The sequence below is a fragment of the Anticarsia gemmatalis genome, chromosome 13 (assembly GCF_050436995.1).
Source record: "Anticarsia gemmatalis isolate Benzon Research Colony breed Stoneville strain chromosome 13, ilAntGemm2 primary, whole genome shotgun sequence".
In the NCBI taxonomy this organism is placed as follows: domain Eukaryota; kingdom Metazoa; phylum Arthropoda; class Insecta; order Lepidoptera; family Erebidae; genus Anticarsia; species Anticarsia gemmatalis.
The window spans coordinates 5,161,584-5,178,522 of record NC_134757.1 but is presented as its reverse complement, the minus strand read 5'-3'; the positions used below and the strand labels follow the sequence as shown (position 1 = coordinate 5,178,522).

Below are 16,939 nucleotides of genomic sequence, written 5' to 3'. Positions count from 1 at the left end.
ACCGTGATTCATTGTGAATTCAATGCAAGAGAGATATTCCGGTTGAGATAATTATAATAACGGTAAACGACAAGTTTGTATGCAAAGTTTAGACTTGTCATAACTGCAGCTTTGAACTGTAGGTACTAATGGAACTTGAACGGCGGGAACGTCATCGGCCATAAATAAAGGACATCAACGCAGTTACAGTTTAAAACATTTATCTTGGGTCAAAGGCGAGCAGTAGGTGGACTTCACGTGAATCTCTAAACAAATCAATAAAACAGTTATAGGTATTTTCAATTTTAATGTCATTGTCGATCGTTTAGTTCTAAAAATAGCATACCTATTATCGTTGTTTGAATGTTTTTGTGTTGTATGTTCCAGTGTGTAAGCACGGCTCGTCATGGCACGTGGCGGGGGCGCGCGTGGCCCGCGCCGCCTACCGCGCCTTCTCGGCCGAGCGGCTCGACTGCTGGCTCGCCGTGCACGTCGGCCTAGGACACGTCAACGTCACGCTCACTGGTGAGCTCTTTGTTTACAATCTGTTCTATGCTATAAACTTTATTTATTGATTTCTTTGAAAACATTTTGAAGGGTGCTAATTTATTTATATGCGCCAATTTAAACTTTTCACAGGTGTAACATGAAAATCCCTGCGGGTCTTCTGCTTAAGAACACTTACATTTCTTTAATGAATTTCTGATTCTAGCCCTGTCTTGGGGCAACACGAGTATCGGAGACCCGGGAGTTGATTACAACGAACAATTTCGATGGGAAGAAGCGGGTGCTATACAAGAATGGTATAGGGAAGGGTTGACGCGCGGTTTGCCTTTCCCTGTGCTATCAGTAGCAGAACATTTTGCAGTCCAACATGAAGGATTTGAGTGGGGAGCTAAGTATCGCGCTGCTGGGTACACCACTTCAACTCTACTATGGTATGAACCTTCGGCCCAATGTTTGGTTGTAGTGCTTTCTTTTTATTTCGTTCTTGGGACTTGTCAACTCAACCCAACCTTCAATGATTATGGAATCAGACATGGAACTGATTTTCTTTATCTTTTGATTCTTCCTCATAATAAAACATTATTGATTATACTTGCTGTCCAGCACGATTAAGATATTTTTTGCACTTTTAATGTTCCAGGACGGCGTTAGCACTATGGCTCCTGATGAACCTGCTTCTTGTGGTAGTGCCGAGATACGGCGCATACGCGATGGCCACTCTCGGCGTGACGTTGTGTGCAGCGGCAGGTGGCTACTGGGCGTCCTTACCACATGCACCTCTAGTCGTGCGACTCGATGGAGCCATGCTGTTCTTTTCATTAGGATGGTGCTTCTGGCTTGTCTTGATAGCAGGTAAATAGTTTATTATTTGGTCCAGTCAATAAATCTAAACCAAACTTAAACCAATGATCAAATGTTATCTTTTTATATGTATCTTTGGTAAGCGCACTAACAATGCCCGTCTTATTCTTTTTTTTCCACCATTATTTTCAAGAGAGTTATTTTTGTTATTCCAGGCTGTGTATGTGTAGCCGTGGGTCTTGTGATCGCGATACTGGACCTGATCTGGCCGCATCGATTCTCGACGGTACTGGAGGTGGACTACGACACGCCTTACGATAGACACGTACTCATCGTCGACAGTCGGCAGCGAGCGAGACCACAGACACAAGCCTCGTTACCCACGAGGATACTAAGGTGACAAACACTTTTTACAAGCACACTAGCCCTTTACACGCTGTAGAATTTCGGGCACCAACGGCCCACCGGAACACTACTTTTAAGTGTGTGTAGGTTTTAATGTTAAGGCTTGTGCTTTGCTATTATTCTTTTTGCATATAATCTGCCTAGTTTAATTTTGTTATATAATCCGGCAGTCAGCAAGCCTGAAGTTCTAATTATAAAAAATGTTCTTGATTGATTACAGAAGACTGTCATCAAAGACACGAGAGACGGAAGGTCACGTGTCGATGGCGGTAGTGAGCGAGAGAGGGCGGGACAACCCCGCCTTCCAGCACGAGCAGAGGAAACCTAACTCACCGTGGAGGTACCCGCTCTTCAGGAGACAGATAGACAGGTAATTTATTCTCAAACCACACTTCTCTCAATACTGACTAACTGGACTGTAGCTAAAAAGTGCTTCATCATACCAAAAACTAAAACACGATCATCACAGCGTGTACTCAAAAAGGTGGATAGTTAAGATAAAAAATAGCCTTTTTCTTGCACAGGAAAAGATTCTTTGGGGCACTTATCATTAGCAATCTGATATTTACTAATCCTGCGCGTGATAGTAGTTGTTGATCTTTCTGAACTTTGTTATTTTTTTCAGAGCGGACTCAACGTCCAGTATAGGATCAAGTATAAACGGTAACAGTTCCGGCATCAAGATGTCGCCACTGGCAACGGGCGGTGTTGCCGCAGTTCCTGCCATCCCTCCGTATAGGTAACACTATACACTCAGATATAATTACTATAAACGTAAGCTAGATTTGACAGCGGGAACTATAAAAAAGCGCCATCGAATTCTCGAAAAAATGCACTGCGGTTTCAAAAAACTAATGTAAGGACAATTAAATGTTTAATATTGTACTTCGTTTGTAAACATATTAATCTGCCCTATTAAAGTACAGTCATCGAATATCTCTGTCCATTTTTTATCGCACGTAACAATCTTCAATGGCCTCAATATACAAAGTTGAAAAACAAGATCTTTTGTTTGTATTTCAGGTTCCGGCCTCAAATACCAGCAGCGGAGCGGGTAAAAGACATGTGGTGATTAGTGTAATAGTAGCATAATTTGTCGATAATACACTACCCTCAAATATTTATAGTGTAATTGGCTTTGCGTCATCAAATAACTAACTGATCTCCAAGGACTTACGACATGGTGAATAGACTTAGTAAATACACAACGATTATTTCGCTTTAACGTTTTATATAACGTAAACCTGGTATAATATTGACTCAAGAAAATTGTATAAAGCAACGAACATTTTCAATTGGCTTATAATAAAATATTGTTATTTAATATTTCAAATTTTCAAAATTTATTCACAATCTTGCCTGGAAATATGAAATATTAATTGCAACGCAGCCAATGGACAGAATAAATAAATTGTAAATATGTAAATTATAGTTAGGTAGGTATCTAAATTATGTGTAATGAATCCGTCCAGTGTCATAAATTATAACGTCTAGGAGTTAATTTTGTATACCTCTTGTAAACTAATGTAACATTAAATGAATGACTGCATCGACACAAGTGAATGCTTTGTGCCATGTAACGATACAATACAGTGGAAATAATCGACGAGGAATCTTATAGAGAAAGGTAAAAATGTGTTTTTGTAACAAATATTATACTTAGTACAGTCGGAGCAAAGAAACGTTTTATTAGCTACGTGTTGAGAATAGAATTATTATGAATGAATTTTGTCGCTGACTGTTCTTACGTATGACCATGAATTAAATTGTAATAACAATAATTATAACAACGAATCCTGAGGTTAACAAACATATCAAATAAAATTGAATGACATCGAACCAATGGAAATTCGGTATTCTATTACTAGAACGAAGTCATTTAGTTGTATTCATAGTTTTAAGTTATTTATTTCTAAAGTTTTTGTGCGTGAGTGAATGTTTCGAGTGTAGCCATTTTAAATAACAATCACAATTATAATCTACGTCACTTAGTTCTTATAAATACATACATCACGGAACATGTTCAATGTTGTGAAGATGTGTTTGCAACAGTGAATGTGTATTGTACTATTATTATATGTTTAATTGTACCTAAAATACAGTGAGAATCTTGTAAATGAATGTTTTTAACTTGTATTTATTGTGATGGAAAAAATACACAAATCCGAATATATTACTGTGTACTTATTTCAAATTAAGTTGATCTACTACCCCTCTCGTGCTCATAATTCAATTAGACTTTACAGATGAAGATGTAATTATACGATATCTATAATTCCATAAATATGCTGTACGTTGCAATGGTAAAAGAAGCATCTGCTTTGGGTTCAGTATGCATGAGGAAATTAAGAGATCCAGATGCAAGATTGCAGAAAAAATTAAACGATATTTATGAATAATACTATAATCACAAACAATACACACCAAAAATACAATTCACACAAAATACACCTACAAAATTGCGATAAGTTAAAAACTATTCAATTTTAATTCAGCCTTTTTATATTTCAGTTCAATACCTTCAAACTGTTTGTAAAAGGCTTCTTGAAAATGCGTGTAAATGTGCACAATTTACGTTTGTTCTTTCACTAGATGTTCAAGGTTTAGTTGGCAGAGGAACGCATTCCAGTTTACATAACCATCTTGTATTATACTTTCGGCTTCTCCCCATAGTTTGCACTGAAAAAAATAATCATTTCATCAACACCCATTTTAACCTCCCCTTTGAAACTATGTAAGTAACAAGTTCGCGGAAACTTTTATGCTACAAAGGTGTTACAGTTTAAAAAGAGGCTTATAAAGGTATTTTATCAGACATTACAAACAAAAAACTTAAGCAATGTGTTAGACAAACTCTTTACAATATATCATCACTTTTTAAACAATATAACAGATACATCAATCATTATTTAGAAAGATAAAGAACTCGAAATCCATTTGTCCAAAAACCGTTTGTTTTAATAACATACCTCAGTATTCTTCAATGGCGGCGCATGGCGTACCACCTTATCATAATCATTTTCACTAAGATTGTAAACAGGTCTCGTTTGGAAGTCTAAGAAGTTCATCATATCGTCGTAGCGGATGTTGCAGTTTTCATCTTTTCGCAACCTGATTGAGAAAATGTTATTAAGTGAGTAAAATAAACGCAGCAGAACAAACTTCGAAGACATTAATGCAGGTAACACAATTATAATACTTTGCATGATAAATATCATGTAAAAATGCTTATTTCGAAACCACATCAGCACAAACCAAACAACTTGGCCTGACTACGAAAGCAGATTCCAAAAATCCAAACTCATAGACAGTAAGGGCTCTTTCAATTTAGCCGTATCGTGTCGGACCGCAGCAGTGCCGAAACGGTGCGTTTGTCGTACGGTGCACGGACGGTCATTTGTTTTCATACAAATCGCACGGTGCGGCAACAGTGCGGTGTCGGTACCGAGAACGCACGACGACAGGACGGTAACGTCGCAAGCTCCACGTGTTCATTTCGCTGTTGAATAGTGCGGTGACTAAACGTGACAGCTAATTTCATTGAATTTTCATGTTTATTATTTGCTTAAAATGGATGATATAGACGTGGAAGAATTTATAAATGAAATTGAATTATTGAGTAATTCGTAGAAACATTCTCTTGACATTCTTAAGTAATTAAAAAATTTGCTTGGGTCTTGTTTTAACCTAGGATAAAGAATATGGAAATCACCAAAATTACATGTTAATGAAAACATCGGTAGTGTTCTTTTACGGGCGCGGCGTTTTTGTTTCTGTTTGATATTTTTTAACAGGAGCACTAACAGTAATGTTTCTTCGTCAGAGTCCATGGCTACACTGCTGTCACATGAATTTAAAACAACACTAACATACAAACGCACGGCAGTCAGATACGCTTTCAATTTAGGCGTTTGGTGTCGGACCGCTAACGTACCGCAGCGGTACGGCAGCGGGCTATAACCAGCGGCACGGTTAACGTGCGGCAGCCGTACGACACGAAACGTCTAAATTGAAAGAGCCCTAAGTTCTATATACCAGCACACGTACCGCTGCTGCAGTAGTAAATAGTAAATATTAAAGGTTCAAGCAAGACAGATACATACACTTGCAGCATACAGTCCATAAGGTCGGGGTTGATGGGCAGCCGGTGAGCTCTTAGCAGCTGCCGCGTGCGCTCGACCGAGAGCACGCCGGCACCGTTCTCGTCCGCGTGCATCAGACCCTCGCGCAAACGATCGCGGTCGTCCCACAGACCACGGGTCAGCTCCGAGAACACTAGGGATCTGTGACATAAATGAAGGCGAAAAGAAATTAGCTCACGAATAACATAGATATTTTATCGCTTCGAAGCCAGTTACCGGCACTGTACCTATTACTGAAGGTTGACCAACTTTTTGACTTACGCGTAGTAGAAATAAGATTAGAATATTGATCGGGAAACTTACCTAACCATCTCTCTTCGTGGATCCTTTTCCTTACCGGGATCACCGCGGAAGAATCTTATCAAAGTTATGAACTCATGTTCCGTCATCTTTTCACACATTACCTCTTTCAATGCTTGTCTGAAATTAATTAAGTACGATGTCCAATAAATCGTCGTAACCTACAATGACCTTATTTTAAGATGTTTTTAATGAAAAATTAAAAACTTACTTGAAACATATCACTGGCATAAGTTCTTTTTTCTCTGGATGCACAGTAGCCATATATTTTGCTACAAAGTTCTTGTAGCCGTTTTCTTGGGAGGCTAGAGTGCGACGAATCTTGTCCATAATTAACGCTATATTTGCCATGTGATACTGACGAAGAAATAATATTGAAAATATCATATAGTATACTACCACAGAACAGGAGATACCTACGATTATTAATACAGCTATATACAAGCCCTTCAATAAATAAAATCTTACATCAAATGAATGTCCTGTTCTTAATTACTTTGTTGAATTTTCTAAAAAAAATTAAATTAAAGAACGATTTAAAAGTCGTAACTTTTTAGTTCTAACTCACCTGTTCAGCATGAAGTTCCATATATCTTAGAGCATACTCATCGGCCGCGATCAGTCTGAAGCGATGTTTGTTGATGACGAGCTCGTTGCCGACCCACATGTCCTTGTCAGTGTACGCCGGTGGCTCTTTAGGCACGAAGAAGTTCACATCGGGAAGGTACATTTTAAATCTACGGAAGAATTTACCACCCTGCCAAGAAAAAAATCGTTAAACGCGGTAATAAAATTGCGAATCCATACGAATATGAAATTAATTACGTTTATTAATTTTCTATGGAAGTAAATTCCTTCCCATTTCGCTTAAAGATTTTGGATAAGTAGACCTCATTTTGATACTTTTTGCTGTTTGAAATTGGACAGACATAATAAAGCTTATGCTAATTTGTACGTTCGCGTCTTTACAAATTTGGTTAATCGTGTTCAATGACTATAATTTATGTCCATTAAAAAAGGTTAAATATTGTACCTTGAAACCAGAATTGCGTTCGCCCAGTTCCGATACCGCAATGGTGTCATCAGACAAGAAATATTTGATGATGAAATAGCGTCTACCATCTTCTGGGTTATCGTTGATCAATCGAGCAGCGAAACGTAGTACGTGCGAATCGAATCCGACTCTACAAGATAATAAACATTTTTTTATCAAATTCAATTAAAATTGCAAAAGAAATCTTTTTTTACTTCAGAATGTGCTGAAGGTACCCACTTATGGTGAGGAAACTTTTGTGTGTAGTTATGTTTCATCTCATACTATCATATTAAATATCACATGACCATGTTAGCAACAAATATTTTTTATAGAAATTATCTTCGGATCACTTGCCTGTCCTTATTCAAAAACTTCATGAAATCCCTGTGTGGTGCCTTAGGTTCCACTGTTCGACAATTTTCAGCAGAATCCTCGTAGGAGCCGTATCCATTCCACGGAGGTAGTTGACGATCGGCCAAAGTGGCACCGACCGTCTCCGTGCTGTGGTCCTCAGGTATCGACAATGGCGTAAACGTGTCTAGAATTTGTTACAAAGAGAGATAGTTTATCCCTCGTTTCCTTTGATGCAAGGAGAAAAAAGTAATTGCATCTCCTACACACTGTGTAGAACTTGGGTCTTTGGTTAACATCCAATGCTCAATCTTAAAGCGACGCACTGCATTTATGTAATAAGACAAACTCAGATAACTAGTTCGTAAGTAGTAGTCGGCATGAAAAGTACGAAACAAATCATCAAGAGCTCGAAAAGTTATATACCCAAAAAAAGATATACTTACCAAAACCATAAGTGACGCGATAATACTCTTTGGTGAAAGGATCACAATCAGTAAGAACAACGTTACGTCCATACACATTGAGTACTGCACCGATACTCAGGTCTGCAGGTGAGTACGACGGAACTTTAGGTCCGCCGGTCATTTCTATACGTGATGGTACTTTCTACAAAAAAGTCAGGGGTAAAATTAAACTCGAACTTCGATAAAAATGCACTGAGAATGCTATCTTACTAAAGTATTTTTGAAGCATATTTGTAAACTATGGTTGAACAAATAAACTCACTCGTGGTAATCGCATCCTCTTTACAAGCATAGATCCGCTTTCCTTCCCAGAATTCTTTGCTGGCTCCTCTTTAATCTCAATGGTATCGTCTGCTAAAAAGTAATGGATTTCCAGGTGGTGCATGGTACCAAATTCCGACTCGCGGTCATCCCAATAACCATAAAACCTGAAAAGTTGTTGAAAGGTGCCCTTTCATAACTCGATAACATAACTACTTAAGAGGTAAGACTAGCAAGCAACATCTCTTTGTAATAGCGAAAAGTAGAAGCTAATAATAATAAATTAGGTAAGTAACTGCGTTACCTTAGAACTTGTCTATCAAAATCCAAAAATTGTTTAAACGGTCTATGCTTCGGTGGTTTTCCAGAATCTGGCGTTCTCTGAAACGAAACTCCTTGTTAAAATACGCTTAATTAAGAACAGTTGCTTGTACTGTACTCACGCGAGCCGTGACTTACCTCAATAGCATCTGGCCAAGGAATAGGATCAGGCACATTGACACCAAGTCGGTTTAGAAACACCCTTGTGAAGTTGTCACAGTTTACGATCTGGAAAATGTTGATACATTAATATTTTTTTATATAAGAATAGAATGCGAGAAAGTAATTCCGTATACGTTTGTACTTTACCTTGAATACTTTACCAAATAACGTGACTTCCCGTCCAATGTTGAGATCAAGCACATCGTAGTACAAGTCATAGCTGTACGGGAGACGAATTCTTTGACGGCTTATCATTGTACCTGATCACGAGAAAGACGCATATGTGAAGTCAATAAAGTTGCAAACTGGCTAAACTAAAAAAAGCCAGTAGCTAAAAAAAATTACATAAGTGATAATGGTGAATAATGAGTGTTACCTTGCGACAATCCACTATTTTCAGTTCGAGGTTCCATCACTTTCATAGTACCATCTTCGAGGAAGAAAAATATATCGACTTTACGCAAAATGTGTGCTCCAGTCCGCATCTCATGTAAAGTTTGTTGAAAGAACGCTTGAAAACGTAGAATCTAAACAAATATAAATAAAAAAAATATTGTAGACATTTTACACGCACAAATTATACCCACATTGTCATATCGAGTCTAAAATTAAAACTATTAATATTCAATGTTGAATCTTGAGGAAATCGAATTGACAACAAACAGTGCAGAAGGTGATAGTCACCTTTCAACCACTTTAACCACGGCGCCATTGATACTCATTAGTAACAAGGACTTAGCTAGGACTATAATTAGTGAATGCAATCCCGATCTCGCGGGATCCCGATCTCGCGAGATCCCGTGTATTTTTTCGGGATCAATCCCGAAGCATAATATGACGAGATCCCGTTCGAGATTGTCGGAGAGGGCATTTTCAGCAGCTGGCTACATTGCAATAGACTTAAGATGCCGATTAGAAGCTCGTACTATTGATACACTTTGTATTTTAAGAGGCTACTTTCAAAATGCCATGTGATTACTTTTTATTTTGATCTCCTGGAGCTACACCTACTTTTTTGATTATGTTCATGTTATTACACCTGTTAATTATGTTACGTTGTTAGTAATATTGAAAAATAAAGGCTTTTATTTTCTTTCAAATAATAATTTATTGCATTCACCACACTATCACACACATATTACATTAAACAAGCCGTTCGAATTGTATTATTTTTACTAATTAGACGGGATCCCGAAAATCTCGGGATCCCGCGGGATTGATATTTCTGATCGCGAGGGATCTCGAGTTGACGATCTCGAGTCGGGATTGCATTCCCTAACTATAATATCTACGTAGGTGAAAGTGTATTAAAAATCTAATGTATCCTTACGTGTTTATCATACATAATCCAAGTCGGCAATTCCGGGGCTTGTTTCCGACAATACAGCGATGGCACCCTGTTGACTCCTTCATCTTTGTCAACCAACATGTTCACTCTATCTATGCTTGTAAATACTGGCCGTACACCAAAGCTGGTCTTCCCTATCTAAAAAGCAAAAATTAATCATCAAGTTGCCGCCAATACTGTTCTATCAAAAAAATCTACCAAAACCGGACCAGCATTAGCAGCAGTACTCGGTTCGTGTATTACTGCTAGGAATTGCCTGTGAGTGCAAAAGTACAATGTCTATAGACTTTTGTCCGCTAGGTTCATGTGTGTGTAGAGTTACTTCTTCTAGATCTAATAGGACCACTTACTTAGTGCGTAGGTTGATGATATTGAAAGTGTTACTTATTGTGTGTATTAGGAACATTTTATACTTACCATTGGGTTGGTGCCATAACCCGGCAAAACAGGTAGTCTAGGATTTCTTATCGACATTTTGTAAATCTAATCGCAAATTGAAAATGCAAATCAAATTTATAAAAACTTATGTACGTGCAAGTCAAAATGAAGCAAATAATATTTATTGCTATGGCAACAGTATAATAAAAATCATGAAAAAGTTTTGAAAAGAAAATATGAATGTGGCCAGATGTAAATAAAATAAATGTAAAAATAATTAGTTATTATTCATAATATTGATGACAGCCGATTTTATGTTGATTTTTGTAACTAAATGACTAGATAATTATTGATTAACAATAAACTTGTGTAAAGCTAATTTGCTGTAGCTAATTGAGTAATTAATAATCTAAATACACAATTATAAATGTCACTTAATGAGACTAAAAAATTATACGTTTCATATTTTTATTCTAGTTTTTTTTTGTACTTTGTTATTAATAATAATTTATCTAGAGAAAAATGTAGATTAAAGGAAACAAAACGTAGAATTTGATGACATCTGTGAATGAAAAATGTTGTGTGAGAAATGTCAGTTTGACATTTCACAAAGTCAACATTTGTATTTGTGTTTATTGTGGGAGTTCACAAGTTTGAAAACGTTATTGATTATATTATTTAAACTGATATCATAAAGAATTCATAACAATGATTGACGTCAAAACGAAAATCAATTCCTTTTTTATATTTAATTCTAGTTTCGGCCCTAGGGAGGGTGAGGTAAGAAAAATAAATACACTTTTATGGAAACAGTGTAAAAACATAACTTAATTAAATTATTCACCGTTATTGCATACGACCGTTGTCATATTATATCGCTTTGTCCGTCGCTGCTTACGGTAAACATATTGCTCTGTATTCCAGGAGTTTAAAAGGATACTATTCTATCACCCAAGTCAAACAAGTCCTGATGCTCAGAAAATGCAAGTGGGCCTGTGTGAGGCTGTTGTTAAATTCATGTCGTAAGTAACTAAAGCTTAAAATAAAATGTAAACTACTTAAACATTATTAGACATTAGACAGAGTTGTGGTGGAAGTATGATGATATTCTAATGAAAGTGTTGCCTCCTTTCTAGAACATTCTCATCAGAGCCCTGCGAAGCATTACAAACACAGACAAAAAGATACATATTCTATCAACCAGAGAAAGGATACTGGATGGTTCTGGTAAGTGTTTAAAAGCAGCATCTTTACCGTAAAACGGGGTGAATAGAAACAATTTTCAACTTTGTCCTAAAAATTTGTAGCGAATAACTTGTTATTTTTATTGTCAGGTTGTTTTATATAATGTCCGGCGCCATGAAGAAAGAGTTAAAACCATATTTGTCCAAAAATATGCATAGTTTTACGATATTTCATTAAAAAAATGGTCAATTTCTATTCACCCAGCGATAGGGGTGAATCGAAACGACCAAAGGGGTGAATGGAAAAATTGTGTTTTAAAACGTTTTTTCAGTTAACAATATTGTATCTTTATAGATAAATATACACCTAAAGAGATAAACACTCCAAACAACTCATTAGAAAAGAAATTCCACTTTAAATCCAAAGTTTTGAAAAAAATGTATGGACCATTAAGGCATTCGAGGACGGTTGACTTTGAAGCAATTTTTTGGGTATAAATATCAATTTAAACATTTAAACAATTATGACACCGCAGAGAAGTAATATCGACGTGTAATCATTTCAAATTTGAACAAAATTCTTAAACGAGGAGTACTCAAACATTGGGCTTGAAAACTTTCCTGATTTTTTTCTATTCACCCCGCGAATTCTATTCACCCCGTTTTACGGTACGTAGAAAAAATACAAATGCATTGAGGACCTCATCTTTTTTTCGAAGTTGGTTAAAATACTGACTGCTCAAACCAGGTATTGACTATTCTTGTTTTGTTTTAGGTTGTCAGGATACCTTACACAACTAAAGCATTATCAGCTATTGGAGAAACCAGAGGAGATCTTGTATGTATTTGTTTGGATTCAAATACCCTGGCTTAAAGAATACCTAGCTTTTAATATGTTGAGTTAAACTCTCTCTGAGATTTTTTAATCACCACTACCAGCTGACCCACACAACTTTGTTTGCATCACATAAGAGACAATGGGTCATAATTTTCCACCGTTTTTGTAACATTTTTTACTAGTACTCTACTTCTATTGGTCATAGCGTGATGTTATATAGTCTATAGCCTTCCTCAATAAATTGGCTATGCAACACTAAAATATTTTTTCAATTTGCACCACCTAGTTTCTGAGACTAGAGCATTCAACCAAACAAACAAACTACAATTTTAATGATGTTAGTATATATATGTTAGTATAGATTGGTACTATTGGTTTTTCCTTCTCTGTTATTTTCAGATAGATCCTACAGTAATGTATGACCTGATAGTGTCAGCATATAAAATGTTTAAGATGTTCCGAGGACCTTTCAAAGACTTTTCAACTGATGATATATACGCAGCATGTGATCAGTTCTTCAGTCCTGTAAGTATTACAGATAAATCAATTTGCAAAAAATTTTATTGTCTCTGCTTTTTTTGCATAACACATAAAGTGCATTTATCACTAACACAATGCATCATTTGATGATTATGATAAAATATCAGATCAGTCTTCATTTTTATTACCCTGTTGTGTAAAACTATTGGAAGTTACAACAAATTTTCTGTTTGTTTTTTTTTTCAGTACATAATCACAAGGAGTCTCACTAATGATATATCAGATGTAATCCAAGGCATCAGCTATTTACCTCTAGACAAGAACTCTTTCTTCAAAGTGCTGTGCTTCATTGATCTATTAGAAGTCAACTATCCACATTTTAAATGCATTTCTTTTATTTACAATGAACAACTTATTTGGTAAGTGTTATAATAACCTAAGTCATAAACTGCTATAAAAACTTTTTTTTTTTTTCACCTATGTTGTTAATGTTTTTTTTTAATTACAGGAATGGCCTAGCCACAAATGATATGTTAACATTATACCAATATTTGATCCAAACATTACTACCAAGACAAGTGGAAAAGGAGATCCAAGGAGGTGCAGTAGCAGCTGCTCAAAGACATGGCCGCTTTATACATCCCCCTGAGGGGATAAGAAGTCAAGAAGACTTGGCAAAGCTTGTAAAAGTCCACCTGATGCGTGAAGATGATACAGAAACGAAACAGTATTATTTAGTTATTTACAGAACTATGAGTGCCACTGTCTGTTTTACTGTTGATGGTAAGTGTTTGTTGTTTGTTTAACTGCACGTTTGGCGCAGTGGTTTAAGCGGTCACCTCGCCGCAACAACCGTAGTGCCGCGTGTGGTGGGTTCGAATCCTACCCGGGACAAATCTTTGTATGACGAGCACGAGTATTTGTTCTGAGCCTCGTTGTCAATTTATCTATATAAGTATGTATTTAGAAATATATAAGTATGTTTATCAGTTATTTGGTTACCATAGTACAAGCTCTGCTTAGTTTGGAATCAAATGACCGTGTGTGAGTTGTCCAACAATATTTATTTATTATTTATTATTATTATTCTCTGCCTACCCCTACGGGAAAATGTCGTGATTTTATGGGTATGTATAAGTTTAGGTGTTTCAGTTTGCTGCTATATTCCTATAGGCCTTAGAAAAACACGCACAGATTATAGTGGTTAAGTAGAGAAGTACTCGCAACCAATGAATTAATTAAACAAAGTTTGTAGCAACTGGTATTCTTTTATCTATGCCTTCCATCAAGGACAAAAGCTGCATTTGACGTATGTATCCCCTCATGCATACAATTTATCGATGCTCTTCTTTTACAGTGAGTGTGGAACTCGAATTCGAGATGTTCAGATCTTTAGACGCGTTCATCGGGCCTCAGTTATCAGCCATAGCGTCGACACTGAGTGAGCAGTGTACAATACATGCATTACAAACAGCACAGCTTGCAGTCTCTGAACACAAGTTTGTGTACTTCAATAGATTGAACTTAGCATTTAAGACTTCTGTAAGTACCTACATAAGATGTGAATTGTAACTGGAGAAGTATAGTACATAAATATTTTGGTATATTATTTTCTATATACTTATTCATTAAAACTGTTTCAGCCCCCAATAAACAAGTTACATCCCTCCACTTCTATAAAACCTGAAGTTTTAAGTATCATATCGGGAATACACTCAGATAAAAAAAGGTAAAATCAAATGATAATATAATGTTAAATAATGAACTTTGTATAATATATTTTCCACTAATGACTTTCATATTTTTCAGTCTTGGCAACTATGGGGAGATCATAATAAAAACTCCCGACGAATATTGGATTACAGGGAAGTCTTCCAATGAAAGAGAATTTTATGTTATTATCCAAGAGAAGAATGCAAATCTTAAGGAAATAGCAGGTCAGTTTCTTGCTTACAGTAAAAAAACATTAATATAACACTGGTACAATTTTTCAATATTATTTTTATTTTTTTTACAGATGAAGTCAGGAGGATATGTGAAGCACAGATGAAAGGAATATTCTTTTATCCCATGTAAAGATCCTGTTATTTTAATGAATAATATGTTAATTTTGCAGCAGTCAAGCTCTAATAGAAAATTTATTATATTATGTACAGAGCGAATATGTGTATCTCCCTGTTACATTTATGTTACAAAATAAAACAACAATAATATCATGATAACATGTCTATAATTATTTAATTAGATAATTGTAACGCTGGTAATTAATACTAACATAAGCTTAACAATAGTTGAATGTTAATCAAGAGATACCTTGTCTTCTTTTATCCATACTTTTCTATACATTTTTTTTACAAGGTCCCTATTTTCATATCCCCACGCAAGTAGAACACAAAATAACAATAATGCTCCTACAGTGATGTGGAGAAGCAATGAATCACGTGATAATCTATTCTCAGATATTTTACAAAGGCATCCAGCTACAAACAATGTCAACAAAAATATTTTACCAACATACAAACCTTCCAAAGGCTTGTAGTCAGTTCCTTTGTATTTGTTACTTATAAAATGGATGCTGTGAAGTATTCTAGCAATCATATTTATGCAATTAGATACAATAAAACCAACAGGTCCAAATACATATGTCAGGACATATGATAATACAAGAAAACTTATTGAAAATAGTACCATTAAATAATTGTAACTGTTCAACTGAGCACTAGTCATTGTTGCAAATGCATAACACTCTGTCACTCCATTTATTGCTAACCAAAATATAGCAAGGCAATGACTTCTCAATAATAGTACTGGCAACCCACTAGCAATGAAGGACTCTCCCCCATACAACAACAATAATGTTCTAGCATAACTTTGTCCAAACACTAACACTATCAATCCTATAGAGCTTACTGTTTTACAAACTTGTGACAGTACTGTACATGACTCTTGAATCTTACTCTGATCTTGTTTACACAAAGGTAGCTCTCTGCTCACCATTTGAGTAAAGTAGAAATAACTGCTATCCTCAATTGGTCTAAAAATGAACCTGGCTGCCAGACTACCTAAGTTGTTGACAACATCATAAGTGGCTTGTTCACTGAAACTCATGACTGGGCTAACAGACATTACATATTTCTCTCCTTCTGTTAAAAGTTGTTTAACCACACCCTGTTTAGCAAAACTAATGGTCAGTGAATTTAATTTCTTATTGAATGATGCACCAACTGTACCTAAATACTGTGGCAAAAAATCTTTTAGAGATGTGAATTGAAAATCATCCATGTTATCATACAACTTGTTAAGAATGGATTCTGGAACTATTTTACTTTTAAGAGCTCCTTTAGCATAGAGTGGTTTGTTTTTAATATACCAGTAGAAAAATATATAATAACTAAGTACTATAGTTCCTATACTGCCTACTTGTGCCACAGAAAATGCGATAAGTGCAAGTGATTTGTCATAGATAACAATAGATAGGAATAAGACAGTCCTGATAAAGATATGTAATGTATCAAGTGCCACCTTTAGTTTGACAAAACAAAAGAGCTGTGCCACTAGAGCCACATTAGCTGAAAGCAACTCTAAGACACATGATATAGCCACACTCCAGCAGCCGAATGCATACTGGAATGCATGTTCTGGATGACCTAATGGTAGTAAATTCAACCAGATGTACACAAATATGATAGACAAGACACAACTTACAGGTACTGACAGCCAGATTTGATTTATGAGTTGCTTCCATGTGATTTCATCCTTTTGGCCTAAGCAAGCTCTATTAAATGGTTCTCTGCTAAGGAATAATATTGTACTCTCTAACAGTAACAACCTTACATTCATAATACCAAGTACTTCATGTCCAACATTCCTTATAACCCACGCATTAATCACAAATGTTATACATCTAAATAAAATTTGAAATATAATGTTAAATGATGCATTCTCAAGGCTACTCATCAACAAGTTACGTCCCATGATG

General features: G+C 36.0%; 4 protein-coding genes across 7 annotated transcripts in view; 2 read left to right on the top strand and 2 right to left on the bottom strand.

Moving 5' to 3' along the window:
* The window catches only part of mol (dual oxidase maturation factor 1 mol), a 54,449-nt gene extending 50,584 nt beyond the window's left edge, over positions 1-3,865 (top strand). For 2 of the 3 annotated variants that reach the window (XM_076121716.1, XM_076121717.1), the window contains 7 exons: positions 367-504; positions 692-917; positions 1,127-1,338; positions 1,503-1,683; positions 1,913-2,062; positions 2,318-2,431; positions 2,716-3,865. In XM_076121716.1, coding sequence (XP_075977831.1) covers positions 367-504; positions 692-917; positions 1,127-1,338; positions 1,503-1,683; positions 1,913-2,062; positions 2,318-2,431; positions 2,716-2,764 — 1,070 coding nt within the window. In that variant the 3' untranslated portion in view covers positions 2,765-3,865. The remainder of the gene's footprint in view (positions 1-366; positions 505-691; positions 918-1,126; positions 1,339-1,502; positions 1,684-1,912; positions 2,063-2,317; positions 2,432-2,715) is intronic. The other variant, XM_076121718.1, reaches the window with a different exon arrangement.
* Positions 3,866-4,080: 215 nt separating this feature from the next.
* On the bottom strand, positions 4,081-10,636 carry LOC142977650 (EF-hand domain-containing family member C2-like). Its single transcript, XM_076121713.1, has 16 exons — positions 10,498-10,636; positions 10,063-10,218; positions 9,109-9,259; positions 8,880-8,992; positions 8,709-8,798; positions 8,554-8,630; positions 8,251-8,416; positions 7,968-8,130; positions 7,525-7,708; positions 7,168-7,318; positions 6,703-6,891; positions 6,346-6,491; positions 6,138-6,254; positions 5,796-5,975; positions 4,662-4,803; positions 4,081-4,371 (listed from the first exon to the last, which is right to left on the bottom strand). The coding sequence occupies exons 1-16, from the start codon at positions 10,552-10,554 to the stop codon at positions 4,264-4,266; spliced, it is 2,190 nt and encodes a 729-aa protein (XP_075977828.1). The 5' UTR covers positions 10,555-10,636; the 3' UTR covers positions 4,081-4,263.
* A 425-nt stretch (positions 10,637-11,061) lies between these two features.
* Positions 11,062-15,190, top strand: Ccz1 (vacuolar fusion protein CCZ1). Of its 2 annotated transcripts, XM_076121580.1 has the most exons (12): positions 11,062-11,238; positions 11,383-11,480; positions 11,595-11,685; positions 12,418-12,480; positions 12,880-13,005; positions 13,207-13,379; positions 13,469-13,744; positions 14,068-14,087; positions 14,318-14,502; positions 14,604-14,689; positions 14,770-14,897; positions 14,978-15,190. In XM_076121580.1, exons 1-12 carry the CDS (start codon positions 11,167-11,169, stop codon positions 15,034-15,036), a joined length of 1,377 nt encoding a protein of 458 aa, XP_075977695.1. In that variant the 5' UTR covers positions 11,062-11,166; the 3' UTR covers positions 15,037-15,190. The 2 variants fall into 2 exon arrangements, with proteins under 2 accessions (XP_075977695.1, XP_075977696.1); XM_076121581.1 differs by lacking the exon at positions 14,068-14,087 and having other exon boundaries at positions 13,469-13,743.
* LOC142977596 (man(5)GlcNAc(2)-PP-dolichol translocation protein RFT1) lies at positions 15,172-16,935 on the bottom strand. Its single transcript, XM_076121578.1, has one exon. The coding sequence runs from the start codon at positions 16,933-16,935 to the stop codon at positions 15,259-15,261; it is 1,677 nt and encodes a 558-aa protein (XP_075977693.1). The 3' UTR covers positions 15,172-15,258.
* Positions 16,936-16,939: the final 4 nt, after the last annotated feature.